Genomic DNA, 18261 nt, shown 5'->3' on the forward strand with positions numbered 1-18261 from the left:
TTGGAGCACAATATTCCTTCCAATTATTTTAAGGATAACCACCTACTATAAAATCAGGGTATGTATAATTCAAAAATATATCGCTTTTTCCATAACTGGAACTGCCAATTTTCAACTGTCTTCTAACTCCCAATTTAAAGTATCTCATAAGATTAACCCATTGAGAAGATACAATTGTTTGAGGGGAAGAAATCATTCTGTTCTCCAATTTTTTGTTTTAAATGCAAACATAACTTTATTTACCAACAGCAGACTGGGAAGTTAGGGGATTTTTCAGACATTAAAAGACTCTTAAAATTAACCAAAAAGCACTCTGGCTTAATATAACAATAATATAATACAAGCCATTTATTCAAAACCAACTTCAAAAGTCTCTGAAGGAGAATAATTTAAATGCAGATGAAGCCCATTATAGGATGGCTTGCTGATTTAAATATGCCATGGGCTAAATCTTGTCTCCATATTTTACATATTAAAATTATTCTAAAAGATGTGGGCCAGCCATAGTCTCTTTATCAAAGTAAAGCACTGCTTTGGAATTAAGAATCTAGGCATTTGGAAACCATTTAAAAAGATAAGTAAGATATAATTAAGAAGCACTGGATTAGGAGGAAAAAACCCAGTCTAGCCCTGTTTCTAACTCTAGAACATCAAAACCAACTCATTTAATTTCTCGTGGCTTCAACTTCCTCATTAAAATAAAAAGTTTTTCTTTTGTGGGATGAGCGAAGAGTTTCACCTAAATTCCTTCTTGGGTGGTTTGTGCTATGTTCTGTGCTCTATGAACAAGATGACCTTTACAATCTAGGAGCATTTTTTAAAATGAGTTAAACCACAGGAAATGACACAGCACTTTAAGAAAGTCAGGATGAACAAAGACTCAACAAAGGAGATTTGAGGTGAAATCACTGTGGAGTATATAAAGACATCTCCCTGGTAGCTCAGCGGTCAAGACTCCACTTGCCAATGCAGGAGACACGGGTTTGATAGCTGGGTTGGGAAGATTCCCCTGCAGAACGAAATAGCAACCCACTTCAGTCTTCTTGCCCAGAGAATCCCACGACAGAAGAGCCTGGCAGGCTACAGTCCATGGGGAGGCAAAGAGTCGGACACAAGTTAGCCACTAAACACCAAGAAGAACTTGAGCTTGATCAAAGACATATTAAACTGCATTTACTCCTCCTCCCCAACATGTGCTGTTTTCTGGAGAGACAAGATGGCAGAGGAGAAGGACATGTGCTCATCTTCTCCTGTAAGAACGTCAAACTTACAATTCCCGGCTGAACAACCATCAACAGGAGAATGTTGGATCCCACCAAAAACGATACCCCCCATCCAAGGGCAAAGGAGAAGCCTCAGCAAGATGGTAGGAGGAGCAGAATTTCATTTAGAATCTAACTCCATGCCCACCAGAGACGCCTGGAGAGCTCAAACAAAACCCTCTGCACACCAGGATCCAGAGACCCCCAGAGACTGAGCATTCCCTAAGACCCTGTCTATTCCAAACCACAAGGGATGCCGAAGCCTTTCAATTAAGAGCTTCACAATTCACATACAGCAAGCGGGCTCTGTCACTAAACCAGGATAGTCACAAACACTCTGGTCAAGTGAAGTTCTGCCACCAGAAACACTGAGGTCTGTCTTTAGTGTACCGGGAATGTTTATTGAAAAGGCTAAGATAAGGATGAGTATGTAAGTGATTTAAAATCTGTCTGGAGTTTCCGACTACATTTATTACTCTAACTTTGCAGAAAGAACGCTGACCTAGCTAAAAGCAACAGTTCCATCTTAGAAGAGCTGATAAGTGACCTGTAGGGGTGGGGAGACAAGAAGGAGGGGCAGTCAAACTCCACAAAGACAGGAAATAAGGTGAGTCGCATCTGGAAGACGCCTCCCCCCCCCCCCCCCCCCCCGGCAGGATTCGGTCGGTTCCAGATCACTGTACTGGTAACCCCCAGGTCTCTCAGGAGGGAGCGCCCCTCGCTGGGCATTTGTGCCGAGCTGCTGTCTGAGCGAGTGACAGCTCTCCAGGATTGCGGAGTGGAGGAGGGAGGCCATGAAGAGCTAGCTTATGGACAAACAAGGACAGGGGAGCTGGAAAAGGCCGGAGCAGTGCCCAGCGACGGAGGACAGGACATGCTAGGACGATGCACTTGATGATGGGGTCTAAGGCAAAGGCGTTTGAGAAATGAAGCTCATTAAAAATGACAGTAAGTTTGTTTCCTTTTTTTATACCATCATCAGGAAATTCAAAACAGAACCACCATGTGATACCACTGCACACTAATGAAAATGGCCCCGAAAGACTCAAAAGATAGAAACCAGCAAATGCTGGGGAGGAGATGAGACAAAAGGCCCTCTCACACACGGCAGGTGGGAGTGTAAACGATACAACTTTGGAAAACTATTTTCACGACCTACTAAAGAGGAGCTGACACCTGCTCTGCAGCCCAGCAACTCGTCTCCTAGGCAGACACCCAAGAGAAGTATGTACATTCGTTCACGGTACGGACAAGAAGGTTCAAAATGGCACTGTTTCTAACACCCCAAACCAGGAAACAACCCAAATTCAAAGAGATAATGAATATCTGTGATATAGCCATGTTACACATTATATAATATTATACAACAATGAAAATAAACGCAACGTTGCAAAAAAGAGATGGGATCTCACAAACATAATGCAGAGCAAATAAAGCCAGTTACCAAAAAAAAACAAACAAAAAAAACTATGTTCTGTATGTTTCCTTAAATATAAAGTTTAAAAGCAGGATAAACCAAACTATGTTTTTATTTTTTTAATTAATTTTAATTGGAGGATAATTACTTTACACTATGGTGATGGTTTCTGCCCACACCTCAACATGAATCGGCCACAGGTACACATGTGTCCCCCCCATTCCTGAAGCCCCATCCCAGCTCCCTCCCCATCCTATCCCTCCCCTCTGGGCTGTCCTAGAGCACAGGCTTTGGGTGCCCTGCTTCATGCATTGAACTTGCTCTGGTCATCTATTTTATGGTAATATACATGTTTCAACACTGTTCTCTCAAATCAAGCCAGACATCTTTCTTGAGGGGAGTGATGACTAGAAGGGGGCATAGAAGGGACACCCCGGGGCTGAGGACGTTCTGCTTCTTCATCTAGACACGGGCTACATGGGTGCTTTCAGTCTGTGCAAATCCATCAGGCAGGACGCTCACCGTCTGTGCATTACGCATACATATGTGATACATAAATGCCCAGACTGAGAACAGCTCCCAGGATACATGGGAAGAGTGGTCCAAAACAAAAGAATTCCCACAGCAAGTGGAGCGAAACGAAACTATCTGGGACCCCTAAAGACAGAGAAATGGGGAAGGGTCCCATACCCAGGATAGGTGACCCACAGGGAAAATTCCATGCAGCCTCCTGAGAAAGAACCTATATCCTTCTCAAACAGAAGGAATCCTGAGAGCTTACCTCACCACCCACCTGGTCATGACTGAAAAAACTGAGACAGAGAGAGCCAGAGACAGAATAATTTGCTCAAAGTCAGACAACTAGTCAGGGATAAATCCAAGTGTAAAAGCTGGGTCACCTCAATTAAGACAGCTAATTATAAAATGGCCAAGATATTTCAAAAGAATGAATTGAGCAACCACCCTGAATGGGTAAGAACTCACGGAAGGACACAGCTGTTGTCCATTTAATTCAAATGCGATGAGTAGTGAAAGGTGAATATCCACAGACAGAAGGGGACCTCAGAGAGAGGGTGAGAAGACATTCTTGCAGGAACTGGGAACACCGCGCCCTGAGGGTGAAATGCAGCGAGAGTACAGCAAACCCCCCACACCGCCCGTCCTCCTACGCAGCACTTGGAAGATGACACTGGGCACGTCTGGACGACTTTTCCTCGCAAAGAGCACATTTCAGGTCTCTGTTTCATAAACAAACCACCACTGCAGTGAAGAGCAACAGAACACTTGTATAAAAGCAAGTCTCATATAAAGTAAAATATTACCTACAAAGGTAGACAAGAACACCCAGCTGGTTGAATACAGTTCAAAGAAGAATCTGAAAGATGCTCAAAGAAGTCATTAACATAAGAACAAATGCAAATAACACATCAGGAAAAAAAATGATACCCAGAGAAATAATCATGACTGTTTTATAGAAAAAGACTAGAAAAGAGCCAAGGCAGAAGAAATGACTACGCCCAATGGTGGTAGAAATAAAAAACATCAGAGTCCTGATTAAAGAAAGAGCATTACAAAACACAAAAGAAAACCTGAGCCATTATTTCAGAGAAAGCAAATCTTGTCTTGACATTTATGGAGATAACAGAGCAGATGGTGCTGAAACAGTGGCCATCACCTGTGCTGGTTTTTAAAACACCGATGAATAACCAAATTCACAGCCAATAAGGTATCCCTTTTTCAGATAACTTTTTTCCATCAATCTTTAAAACATGAAAAAGCAAAAAAGACAAAGGTCAGAGAAAGACACACACACACACACACAAAAAAAAACCCAATAAATTAGAACATGGGAATAAAAAAGGTCGGTTTGGAGCAATTAAGAACCAGACAGCAGAATGGTGTCACAAGCCAACTTTGAGACAGGGTTCAAATTCCGACCCCATCTATTCCTTCCTTAACTGAGTACCCTCTGGGCCTCAGTTGCCTTGTCTGCAAAGTGGGAAAATAAATACTCTTCCACTTTGCACAAGGTAGGTGAGCAGAGCAGAACAAATTAATACAAACAATACTTAAAAGTCGTGCATCTATGTGGCTATCAAACATTCGAGATGCAGCTAACGACTCATTGGTTTAAATTTTAAATTATGCTCAGCTGAGCGACTGGAAAACTTTTAAATATGTTTGGAACACAGTTTGCAATGAGAATCTACTTTTCAACTGTAAATGTCATAAAAATCAAAATATAGATCAAGTGCATCCAATGTAAATTTCACACTGAGTTGAGAGGCACTGCAAATGCAAAGGTACTGCAAATTTACGTCATGTCAAAGACTTATTTTAAAAATTATATTCCTCATTAATAATTTTTATATTGATTTTATATAAAGTGGTTAAGTTTTTTATATAACAGATTAAATAAGATGTACTGTTGAAATTAATTTCAGCTGTTTCTTTTTAAATGTGGCTATTAGAAAAGTTAAACTCCCATATGTGGCTTGAATTACATTTCTATTAAACAGTGCTGGCTTAGAACAATGCCTGGCACACAGTAAGAGTGTAGTAAATATTATCTACTATTATCATTATTAATATTAAACGCAAGGCAATTTAAGAGAGTCCAAAAACAATTTAAACATGTCTCTACCTTCTGGACCTCGGAGTTGAGCAAAGGAAAACCAGACATACCATAATATTATAGCTTTGTAGGAAACAAATAATCAAATATCTAGCTGTGAGAAAAGAGGACTTGCAGGAAAAAAAAAAAAAATCCACAAAGAATGTATTCAACTCAGTGAAGAGCTTCAAAAGTATCATTCTAAAAATCTACAGAAATGAGAATTTGTGTTACCCACCCAGTTAGACTATATTCAGATGACAACAGAAAAAAACAAACATTACATGAGGAACTCCCACAGACTAAAGGCAAGCATCTGTTGCTGGTGGATCGAGGGCGGGGGGGATGCTCCTGCCAGGTCCGGACCTGACCCACTGGGACAGGAGGTCTGCTGCTGTGTGGCCCAGACCCGCTGGGAGTGACCTGGATAGAGACGAGGGGCCTTTGGATCGGGGGCACTCTACTCATCAATACCGGCCAGATGGATGCAGAGCCAAATTCTTACCAGGCTTGGAAGCCAGAAAAGGGGGCCCCACTGAATGCACACACCCAACAAAACACGTTCCCGCACGCTCCCAGAAGCACTATTCAGAATGGCCAAAACACTGGAGACAACCACCCAAATGGAGCCAACCGACAGGAGGATGAATGAAGAGTGCAGGACAGTCGCAAAACAGCAGAAACTACTGCTAAACAAAGCGTGGATGAACCTTAAAGACAGCAGCCTGCATGAGAGAAGGCAGAAACAAACGCAGGGTATGCTGCAGGAAGCTCAGGACAGCCAACACTCCTCTAAGAGTCGTCTGAACACCTCTGCGAGATGAGGACAAGAGGGAACCCTGGGAGCAGGAAACAGTCTGCATCCTGACCTGGGTGTGGGTTAGAGGGAGGCATACACACAGATGACACTCATGAGCTGGGCACTTCAGACATGCGCTTTTTTATAAGTTCACCAAGGCACACAATTCAAATGTACATACTTTGTGTATGTTGAATCTCAATTAAAAAATAAACTCAAACGCCTGTGTGAGGTTTTTTAAAAAGGTCCTGTGAACAGACCACCTTATTTAACAACAAATAATCTACTCAGTTGAAATGTCTTTTCAAATGCCATCCAACATCTCCAAACACTTGCACGAGTGTGCAATTTGGGGACTATAAACTCTGCAAGAAGTTACATGGGCCACTTTCTTCTGGGAGCCTTCGCCCATATGATAAACATATCAAGATGTGCTTTCTAGGCCTGTGGGTCCCAACTCCTGTGAGGCTCCAGGTTACTGTTTAAAAAAGAGATTTGGGGATATCATTCCCCACAACTCTCATTCCATGACACTGCAGAGCCCAGAAAATGGTCTTTTAAAAAGGCCCCCAAGAGATTCTGAGCTGAAAACACTTTCATATGGAAAATCAACTGGTATGAAGTGTGAAATAACTGGTACTTATGTTGCTTTGTATGGATGTGAGAGTTGGACTGTGAAGAAAGCTGATCGCCGAAGAATCGATGCTTTTGAACTGTGGTGTTGGAGAAGACTCTTGAGAGTCCCTTATACTGCAAGGAGATCCAACCAGTCCATTCTAAAGGAGATCAATCCTGGATGTTCATTGGAGGGACTGATGCTAAAGCTGAAACTGCAATACTTTGGCCACCTCATGCGACGAGTTGACTCACTGGAAAAGACTCTGATGCTGGGAAAGGTTGGGGGCGGGAGGAGAAGGGGACGACGGAGAATGAGATGGCTGGATGGCATCACCGACTCTGTGGACATGAGTTTGAGTGTACTCCGGGAGTTGGTGATGGACAGGGAGGCCTGGCGTGCTGTGATTCATGGGGTCGCGGAGAGTCGGACACGACTGAGCGACTGAACTGAACTGAACTGATGTTGCTTTGGATAAGAAACTGGACTTGGCGACTGAAACAGCATCATAGCAAGTTCTGTGGTTTCATTTCAGTCCCTTAATCTCCTGGAAATGCCAGTGTAATTTTTACTTTAATAGCAAGGACAGGAAAGCCTAAATAGAATACACTGATACAGAGTAGATTGGATCTAGAAGAAAATGAGCATCTTCGGTGATGTTCATGTTGCTAGAGTCTTCCAAGGAGAAATCACAGCTGTTAGGAAATCACTCCTCTCGTATATGACACTCAGACGACTTCTCGGGAAGGCTGTTCTTACCTGGTAAAGCCAATGTTATTAATATAAAGTATTACAAAAGATAGTACAAATCTATAACCATCTCCCCGTTTGCAAGTATCAGAATATCCTGGTAATAAATACTGACACACAACCTAGGTCCATATTTGTTTTTCAGTATCTGCCCATGGCTAATGATCCCATCTTACAGATATATACTTTCTAAAACCACCACTTCTGCTAAGAGACTTGGAACTCTAGCGCCTGGATCCAGTTTGGAGAAACGATGGGCATCCTTAAATGATGCAAAGGCAAAATCATCCCAGATGCTAAGGAACAGTAATCTCCTAAAACTTGCCGTTGTGCTCCAGATGGAGGGCAGTGCCAACTCGCCACTCATAGCAACGGTTGCTAGGCAGGCTGGGCTGGAAAACATCAAGTTAAAGGGGTCGACGGGAAATGAAGTCAAATTTAAAACCACATGCAAAAATCTGAAGAGAACAGGCGCTCATTTAGAGCTCTTTTTAAAATCACATAATCAATCTAGAAAAGGAAGGGAAATGTGCTTAAGCACATGAAATTCACTGTGTGCCACCCTTCAATTCTAACACCAGAGAAGACTGACTTCTTCTGCATGGAATGTTCCCACGAGGGTATAGATACCCAGGGGCCTTTCACACAGTCTCGCGGCTGGACACAGGACTTCTGAGTCAGAAAGGAAGTGACTGAAAATATTTTCTCTGAAGTTCAGACAGTTCAAATCCCTGGGTCAGGAAGATCCCCTGGAGAAGGGGATGGCTACTCACTCCAATATTCTTGCCTTGAGAATTCCATGGACAGAGGAGCGTGGCAGGCTACAGTCCACGGGGTCACAGAGAATCAAACATGACTGAGCGACTAACACTTTCACTTTTCAAGAAATAAAAGAAAACTGCACTGCATTACACCTTCTGTCTGCCCTGAATATATTTCACAATGTATACTTCACAATATAAGTGACCAGGTTCTGTGTCTCCAGTGGAAAACATGGATGGCATCACCAGGATCCACCTGCACCTGCCACTCCAACAGTGCAGAGCAGCTACCGTGATCTCACCCCAGCTCAAAGGTGGGCCCTTTGAGGGTTCACCTTGACCCATCCGCGTAACCCATTCTCTTTATCAGAGTGGCTGGCAGAGATAATCCAGGCCTAAGTCAGTCAGCACAAGGCCCCAGGGATTGGTTCACAAATACATCATTCCAATCAGTGCAAACCTCAGAACTTGGCTGGAGACTCTGAACCCAGACTCTCTGAATTTAGATGGTGTGGTGGGTAAATACAAAGCTGTCGTTGCTGCTCTCACCTGGCCATTTCGAGAGCCTAAAGATGAAGTCACTACACCAAAAAAGCACAACCAAGGACAGTTTCAGAGAAGCAGAGCCAGGGCCCTGATCAAACACCGTACCACCTGACCACTGCTCTTCTACCTTATAAGCCAGTCTGGAACTGGGTTTTCTGTCATTTGAAATTAACAAACAAACATAAAACACTACATAATAAAATGCCTTATAAGTAATGCCCCACTGTAGCTGCATAAAACTATACTTTTTAAAAGTTTGCATATACATAATTTCTGGTTTTCTGGCCAATGAAAAGACATATTGTCAAGCCAGTTTTACATTTGAAAGGATGGATTTGGAGAAAATAAAACAAGTAAGAAAAAAAATGGTGAACTATATGTGAAACCTGAAGGAAAATTAAATAAAACCTGAGCTCAGAGATTAGTGATTTGGTGGCTGCCAGTGGTGGCTCAGACAGTCAAGAATCTGCCTCCAGTGCAGGAGACCTGGGTTCAATCCCTGGGTTGGGAAGATCCCTTGGAGGAGGACACAGCAACCCACTCCAGTATTCTCGCCTGGAGAATTTCACGGACACAGGAGCCTGGCAGGCTACAGTCCACAGGGTGGCAGAGTCGACTCTGACTGAGCGACTTTCACTTTCACACTTTCTTACACAGGGTGGTAACGTGAAGTGGAGTAAGGGGACGTGGTCAAAAGGTACAGACTTTCAGCTATAAAATGAGTAAGTCCTGGGGATGCAATGCACAGTTAATAAAACCTCCTGCATGTCTGAAAGGTGCTAAGAGGGCAGATCTTAAAGGTTCTCATTACGTGAAAAAAAAAAAAAAGTAATGATGCCGAAGAATGTTAACTATATTTACTGTGGTGATACTTCGCAAAATACACAAACATTGAACTGTTACGTTGTACATGTACACTAGAAACTAACACAGTGTTAGATGTCAATAATACCTCAATAAGAACAAAAAAGGAAAACCTGGCTAACATTACTGTAATGCTCACAATACTGACTCTATGTTGGACTCACCTTATACGACAGGTACTGTTACTGTCCGCATCTTATAGAGAGATTCTGAGACACAGAAAGGTCCAAGGGGCCAAGGTTAGGCTATGGACAGACACAAGGCATCAGGCCAGGCAGGAGGAGGACACCTCCTCGCTCCCAGGACCTCTCCACCTCCCTGCTCCTCTGCAAACTCCCAACTCTGAGGACTCCTCCATGGTGAGTTAAGTGTGTTTCTGGGTGACATGAACAATAAACTGATTGTACCGTGAAATGGTCACTGTTGAAGCTTTCCTGCCAGCAAAACCAAGTTCCTGCAGTTCAGCACCTGCAGAGTTCAGACGCACATAAACCATTCTTCCATATGACCAAGGCGATCCTTCCCCCCCTAGACTGCAGCTGTAAATACGCAGTAAGAGCTCGTCAGCATGCATGCCTCACTGCAAAACAGCAGACGGAAAATCCCCTATGTGTTCAAAATAATTTATCTCGTGGTTCCAACACTTAACAGGGCACATTTGACTTATTTCTGAGCCTTCTGTTCCAAGAAACGTTATTCAAAGGTAAGAACCAACATAAACTTACAATACCTTTATTTATGAGTAGCTCCTTCAAGATGAAAACTGCCACAGAAAATAAGGTAGCCTTGGCATTATTAACAGCATCAGAGCTGGTCCTGGGAATAGCTCGCTGAGCCTCTGACTCTGCCACATCCTCAGTCAACCTCCAGTGCGAAGGCACTGACAGTCATCGCCCCTATTAATTATCAAACCCCAGTTTCAGAGCACAATGAACTTGATTACTTTGCCTTTTATATTAAAAAAACAAGTGCAAGAGCAGAACTTTAGAGAGCGGAGAACACAAGTCTGATGGAAATTAACAGCCCGAGAAGTCGACAGTCTAACAACCGCGGGCCATTAATATATAAAGAGCAGTGATGTCTTTTGCCTCTTGCTTCAGACGGAACCGGCCAGCAAGGCAGTGTGTGTGAACGCCCTGCAAAAAGACAAGGGGCCTGGCACCAGGGGTACTGACAGCTACCTTCTGTCCGGACACAGACTCATGCACATTAGTCTGCACACTGAAGCAGGGAGACAAACAGTTTCTCTCACAAAGTTGGAAACAGTACTTGTGACTGTCTAAGGTCAGAATTTTGAACCATTAAATCCCCAAATGGTTGCTAATAAGGAGGGTGACTCATGGCTGAAAGAGTTGTCTCCTCTTTCATCCGAAAGCTGAGCAAAATCAATGCCTGTAAACAGAATTCTATCCTAGAGCTGCCCCCAGGTTCAATTCTTATACCAAGAAGAGGTCAAGGTTAACTGATACAGATGGAGACGCCGGCCACAGAAGATGTCGCCTCTCCACTGGTTTGTCTGTAGGTTGTCTAGAAACCAGAGTATCCAGGGCCCTGTGCAGCAGAATTCAGAGGGCCATGACCTGGCTAGCATCAAGCCTGCCAAGCATCAGCCCCAGGAATCCGCGCTCCCTCCAAATCCATTACCCTCCCCAGCACACGTCTCCTCCATGAGATGGAAAACCGCAGACAGCAGGAAAAAATTCTTTGATAGGTTTCTGTAATCTTCCAGAGACAAAAGTTCAGCTGATAGATTCTATCATAAAATGGAAATAAGTTGGTTTAAAGTATGCCTCTCCATGAAATTTGAACTCAGAAAATCTAAAGCCAGTCAAGGATTCCAATTTCATTTTATTCCATTTCTTATTAGTCAAAACGTTCTGACAGAACAAAAAAAAAAAAAAAAAATCTCTCCGTCAACGTGTGCCACACTCCTGCCTCTTCTGCGGCCCAGAGATGGAATCTTAGGACACTGGCACAAGTTAAGCTGAAATCATGTGCGTTAGGATCGCATCATCATGTAGATTCAAATATGTACCACCCTCCAATTCAATTCAACATTATCGTAAGAAAAAATTCCAAACAATGTCTGGGGTCGGGGGGAACCACTGTAATTCAACAGATCACTCACTTTTCAAGGAAAAGCCTCTGCAGGGACAGCCTCTGCACTTGAGCAACCCACTTCCTCCCCGCACCCCGTGCCAAACCCGTCAGATGGCCCTCGCAGGGCCATGAGAACACAGAAAATGGTCACGCACTAGAATAATCCAAGGGTAGGTCTGCAGTAAGGAAGGGACCCTGTTTGCTGAGAACTGGGAAGAATAATGCTGGCTTGGAGATTCGAAAGAACACGCCCTCCAGGCCATGGGCATCCGCATGGCAGCCCGGCCCTGGACAGACCTGCACAGACAGAGCCATGGGCCCTTCTGCCAGGCCAGCTGCCTGACGCCCGAGAGCTGCCCGCGCAGCCCACACTGGCTGCGACTTATTCTGAAGCACAGAGCTCAACGCATTATTTGGAAGTCAGATAATAAAGTCAGATAAAAAAACTACCTCTGAAAGTTTCATTTTAATCATTTAGAAGAGGTTAGAACAGAGAAATGAAAATGCATCCTGAGCAGACAAACCAAAAAGGTGCATACTGGGTGCGGTTGGGAGGAAGGGGTGGGAGTGAGAGGTCAATGGATGGAGGGATTCAGCATGACTTGAAAAAATTCATCAGCAGTAAGACGTACAAAGCCAGGCCAGAAGGGACACAGGCAAGATATTAAGTAGTCACCTTATAAACCATCCCAAATACAAAGCAGCCAATGCCACGTGGAAGCCACGGAAAGCGGCGCTGACATGAAGGCCCTGGGAACGCACCAACCCCAGGCCTGGTAGAAGCCAATGCATCACAACATTAAGTTCCAAGAGCCAAGAGTTATAGCAGCTAAAGACAAATTCAGCCAGAATGAAAAACGCACTGGGGCAGCCGAAGATTCTGAGCAGCTGGCAGTGCCCAGCATCAGACAGAAATGCCAGGTGTTCACATGCCGGGGGGCTTTAAGACAGGGAACTGGTTACCCTGCTGATGGGAGAGCTGAGCAGCCGGAGGAGCTGGTGAGGCCAGGAAACCAGCACCGCCCCAGGAGGTGGGGCAGGTGAGGAGAAGATTGGAAGTCAGGGCTGTATCCCCAGGTGGTACCGCACCAGGGATTCTTTAAGGAAATGGCATGAGAGAGGTCTGGTTCCTCCCTCCAACCCCTCACAGCAAATCCCATTGGGCACAGGGCAGCCCACTTGGTAGCTCCCCACGATAGAGGTCAGAGCAGGAGAAGGGAAAACCCGGACTGAGGGCAAGAGAGTCCAGGATGGCCCCACCTTTCGTTCCCCAGCTTTTCAGGTCCAATACACACACTTTGAGGTGCAGATACATCAGGCGGGCATCTTATTAATACACAGGTTCCGACTTCGGAGCCTGAAGTGAGACAGAGCGCCTGCACTTCCAACCAGTGCATGATACTGATGCTGCTGGTCCAGGAACCACACATGGAACAGCAAAACCTAACTAACCCAAGGGATGAACCGGGCTGTAATCAACAGGAACACGGCCACATTCCTTCCAAGGATGAAGAACACGGTCCTGTATAAGCCTTTCAAATGGTGATGAGGAAAACAGGAAGGAATGCACAGGGAGGCGCTCCAGCGCAGGACTGCTGCCTGCACAACACCACGCGTTACCTTCCCCGCCAGTTGTTATGAGCTGAAATGTGTCCCCCTGAAGTTCAAATGCTGAACCCCTAAGCCCCAGTATCTCAGGATGTGGCTGTTTGCGGAGATACAGCCTTTAAAGAGATAATTATGTTAAAAAAGAAGCCATGGGGCTGAGCCCTAGTCCAATCTGACCAATGTCTTTATAAGAAAAGGAGATTAGGCCGCAGAGGGTGACCAGGGCCGCAGGCACACAGAGAAAAGGCCACATGAGGCCCAGAGGGCAGGCAGTACTCATAAGCCAAGGAGAGAGGGAGGCTTCAGGACAAGCCTACTCCAGCGAGACCTTGATCTTGGTCTTCTAAGCCTTCAGGACTGCAAGCAAATAAATGTCTGCTGCTTAGGCCTCAAGTGTGTGATGTTCTGTTCTGATAGTCCTAGCAAACTAACAAAGATTTTGCTTTAGTTCCTTGATACTACTACCAGGAAGTTTCACTGTATGCCTGCTCTGTGAGAAACAGAGTTGAGTTTCTAGGAGCTGGTACATAGAATGATAAAGACACAGTCTGAGCCCAGGTCCTGCTCCTGCTTAGAGGGAGAAACCAAGATCACCGAACTCCAATTATGATGAATGTGAAAGAGACAGAACCAAAAGCCTTTATAGACGCCAGAGGAAGACAAAATCATTCCATCTGAAAAGTGGGAGAGAAGAGGGATCAGAAAGAGCTTCATGGTGGATTCTGATGGGCGTCGAAAGGGGAGGACCTGAGAGCAGCACAGGCACGGCCGGGAGACCCCCCAGAACAAAACACCCAGTGCGGACAGGGACCAGCGAGGCATCTGGCCAGGTGGGGGCAGGGCAGGGGGAGACCAGGAGCTAAAGGCAGATGGAACTATGGAACTGGGAAGGAGCTCAGTGCCTCTGGGGACCAGCAAGGGAGTCTAGACTTTAATTTCTAGAAATGAAGATTAATGAAAATGAGGAAGGTAGATTAACAGGCAAAAGAATGGATATACAGTGTGAACTGTAGAGAATGATAAAGCCCGCATTACTACCCACCTAAGAAATGTCTCTTCAAGGTCAACAGACTTTACATTGTCATCAGTTACCTGCATCGTAATCCCAAGCACTTTATCACCTCTTGCCTCATGACCTGGGTATAAGGAAGAGGTTGCCATCCACCTGACTTTCAAGCTGGGGATGAGGGTACATGACACCGTGGGTAAGTGTCACCACCCACGAGTGACTCGGGAAGAGAACTGAAGCCTGAGTTGGAGCTGGAGGTCAAAGCCCCAGGCTCGTGCAATGGTCACCACGGCATCACCAGCTCAGCTGCAAACACCCAGCATCTCATCAGAGCAGCTTTCACCCGCCTCGTCACCCCACTCGACACTCCTGAGCCTCCGCTCATCCCCAGCAAGGAAAGCCCCAGACCAGATCACAAGAAAGGGGGCAAAGTCACCCCTTGATTCTGAGCGTGTGAGCTCAGGAAAGAAAAGCCACAAGGCTGGCTCCCAGGGTGCCAAGAGGCACTGAAGCATTCTGTGTCGCCCTTCAGTCCCCCAGACGGCCTCACCCTCAGTCTTCCCTGCAAAGGTCTCTCCTTAGATGTTCAGGGTTGAGGGCTTGGAAGGGATGATACTGACAAGTCGGCAGAGTCAACAACCAGCGCTACGGTGAAGATGATCCTGGGAATCTACTGCCTCACTGGGCTCATCTCTAGAAACAAGCAAATGCAGTGGAAAAACAAGGTCCCAGAATTGAAGATTCATATTTTAACAGGGGCACAGGTGAATTAAACCACCGCTCTCAAAGTAATATTACACCTTTACACCCTTGCCACAGCCCCGTGGGTGAAATACACTTCTCCCCCCTTGACTTTATGTTCGGACTTGCTTCCATCATGATATGAGCAGACGCTTGAAATGTGCTTGCAAGACCAGGTGTGCCTGCTTCTACACTGGCCATGACCACGGATCATGCCTAGGACAACCAGCCAGTCCCAGAGAGTGAGAGACAGACCTGGAACCCATCCGCAGCCTGAATCCAAGCCCAGCCAGACCAGCCAAGCAGCCAATATGCACAGACATGAGGGATAATGCATGTTGTTTTAAGCCACTGGACTGGAGTGGGTTCTCCATAGCGTGCCTGGAACAAGAGCTGATGAAGGAACAGTCGGGCAGCAAAAATACCAGGAAGATTCACAAACTGAACAGACACAAGCTCACCGCAAAGCAATCTCTTTCCCCATCAGTTTCTAAAGAATGTTTCCAAAAGCATCTGAGTAGCCCTCTTCTCCAGACACGACTGAAGTGACCCAGCAGCAGCAGCAACAGCCCTCTTCTTCACCTCAGCCCTCAGGCGCCGTCTTCCAATAAGAGATGAAGACCATGAAGAGATGAAGACTCTTAAAACACCAAATGCGAGCAGAAAGCAAGTATGGGTCTAAAGCACAGACACCAGCAGAGAGATCTGGACAGGGCCTGCCAGGTCAAACGAAGGGGAAACTCTGAAACATCATGAGCCCTTCTCATAACTTTCAACACTGAGCACATAACACCACGCTGGTCTTCTCATCTCAAAAGTTAATAAAAGATAAAAATAGTGAGATTTATGAAAAACAGAGTTGGAATTGGAAGAGGATTTATTTAGCTTCAGGGTCCAGAATAACTTTAGGAGAAAAAAGCATCAGAAAAGGTTCCGGGGTTCACCATGGTGACTCTGAGTGTGGACAGCCCTGCAGGCCTATTATAAACCCCCAGCACAGTGACAAGGGGACCCGGCAGAAAGGGTGGACTGGCGTCCTCACATTCACAGCTGCACTGCCTCCTGTGCTATAAGGCACAGCGCGTACCAACGGCCTTGCAAACAGCTAATGACTTGATTTCTCTTTTCCTTACGTGCAGCAGATTTTAGTCCTCTCTCTCAGGCAAATTTGCTGAGGAAAGTATACATCAAGCCATGAACGGGCCAACAATCAGGCTTCTTCGCACGGGCTGCGGCCCCACACCTCCACGTGGGCGCAACAGAGACGATGATGAACAGTTTCATCTCTGCCCGTGCTTATTCCCAGCCAACTCTTCAGAAATGCAACTGACATCTTTGCTCAATTTTCCTGCACGAAAACCTCTCGACAAAACAAACACTGAGAAAGTACCTGAAAATAACATGACGCTATCATCATCATGGGGAGGAAAGAAAAGAAAGTCTGGATGCAGAAGCCTCACTTACTGCAACCCTTTCACAGCTGGAAAGAATGTCTCTGGGACCACCACGACTCACGGCCACTGAGGACGGCCCCTCAACTCTGGTCATGAGAGATAAGCCTTGCAGCCCCCAGAGCAGGTCAGGCTGCCTACGTGGTACAAGGAAGCTTTACATAAGATGATGCTGACCCCACTCTCAGAGCAAGTAACTCAGTGGCTATTCCAGGCCTTCAAAAGCTCCCTCTTCAATCCTGTGAAATGGTCACCAGGCGCTCCCTCCTCACGTGAAGGCCATCCACGTCAGGATTCTGCAAAGACACACAGCTAAACCTCATCATCCTCGCCAATATTCAAGGGAGGCCTCAGTCCTCTGGAAAAGTTTTTACCTCCACAGATCTTAAAAAACCCCAGGATTCACTAATCATCTCTGAATCGCCTTCTCTCCTGTGTAAGGACAGACAGATGCTATCAAAGCGTGAAATTCCAGGCTGAACCTCAAACCTGACGGGGCTGATCCTCCACAGATGACACAAGTTTCCTACCAACTCAGCAAAAAAATGGGACCACAAAAAACGTGTATTTTGAAGCATAAAGTATGAAACATGGAGGCTATTACTGACATCTTTTCACCATGAATCTTGCCAAAAATGCAGCCCATCACTGCCTACCCTCTAAGACACACAGGAAAAAAAATTCCAGTAGCAAATCACTAGTTGAGAAGCTTCTGAAGTCTAGCATGCTACACACATACTCTACAGTATTGCCGAGGGAAGTACTTTTTTTTGTTTTTTGTAATTCATTTATTTTAACTGGAGGATAACTACTTACAATACTGTGATGGTTTTTGCCATACACCACCGCCAACATGAACCGGCCACAGGCACACATGTGTCCCCTCCCTCCTGAACCCCGTTCCCACCTCCCTTTCCACCCCATGGCTCCAGGCTGTCACAGAGCACCAGCTCTGGGTGCCTTGCATCACACGTCAAACTCCCACTGGCCATCCATTTTACATTTTTTTAAACACATTGCTTTTATATTGGGTTTAACAAAAAGCAGAAAGAAGCAGTGCGAACTCTTGAATGTTGAGTCAAAAATGGAAAAAACTCCACAAGCGTGAGTAAATGCCTTAGGTATGAGCATCGTCTCTAAACACACAGCTTTAATGACTAATAGCGCCCTTTTCTGTGTCTGTAAAATCAAACCAGAGTCCCAACCTCCCAAAAGTCACTACTCAGTTCCACGGACCCTACCGTAAGCAAAGCACACAACTGCCATATTTGACAGAGAAAGAAAAGAGTTTACCTAATTAAAAAAGCACAGTAAGATTATGACACCTTTTTACAGTCCTTACTTTCAAAATATTTTGAGTTTCGTTCCACTTAGTTGTCCATTCCTTGGTCAATTCTTGAACCTAAAAGAAAAAAAAACATACATATGTCATTGCTCTATAAAAAAAATTACTGTGATTTTCTTCTAGAAAGTTTTCAAACTTTTATAGATTATAGAATAACTCACTATACTTTTTTAAATTAGATAGCAATGCCGCAAAGTACCATTACCAAATATAAATCAAACTAGCTGATCTCATCCTACAACCTACATTACAGCAAAGGAAAGAACAGAAAAAAAATTTGTCAAGCTGCCTAGAGCTTTACAGCAGTCTTTTTCAAGGTGTATTTAAATAAAAGTTGCTTCCTTGGGTATTAACCAAAATTACAAGTTCAAAGATACC

General features: G+C 45.0%; 1 protein-coding gene across 11 annotated transcripts in view; it reads right to left on the reverse strand.

Moving 5' to 3' along the window:
- Positions 1-18261, reverse strand: part of KIF16B (kinesin family member 16B) — a 288977-nt gene that overhangs the window by 196219 nt on the left and 74497 nt on the right. For all 11 annotated transcript variants that reach the window (XM_055426370.2, XM_055426381.2, XM_055426289.2 and 8 more), the window contains one exon: positions 17881-17940. In XM_055426370.2, the coding sequence (XP_055282345.2) occupies positions 17881-17940 (60 nt within the window). The remainder of the gene's footprint in view (positions 1-17880; positions 17941-18261) is intronic.

Source organism: Moschus berezovskii, chromosome 15 (assembly GCF_049115385.1).
Source record: "Moschus berezovskii isolate FMDL1 chromosome 15, NW_MosBer_1.0, whole genome shotgun sequence".
Classification (NCBI taxonomy): domain Eukaryota; kingdom Metazoa; phylum Chordata; class Mammalia; order Artiodactyla; family Moschidae; genus Moschus; species Moschus berezovskii.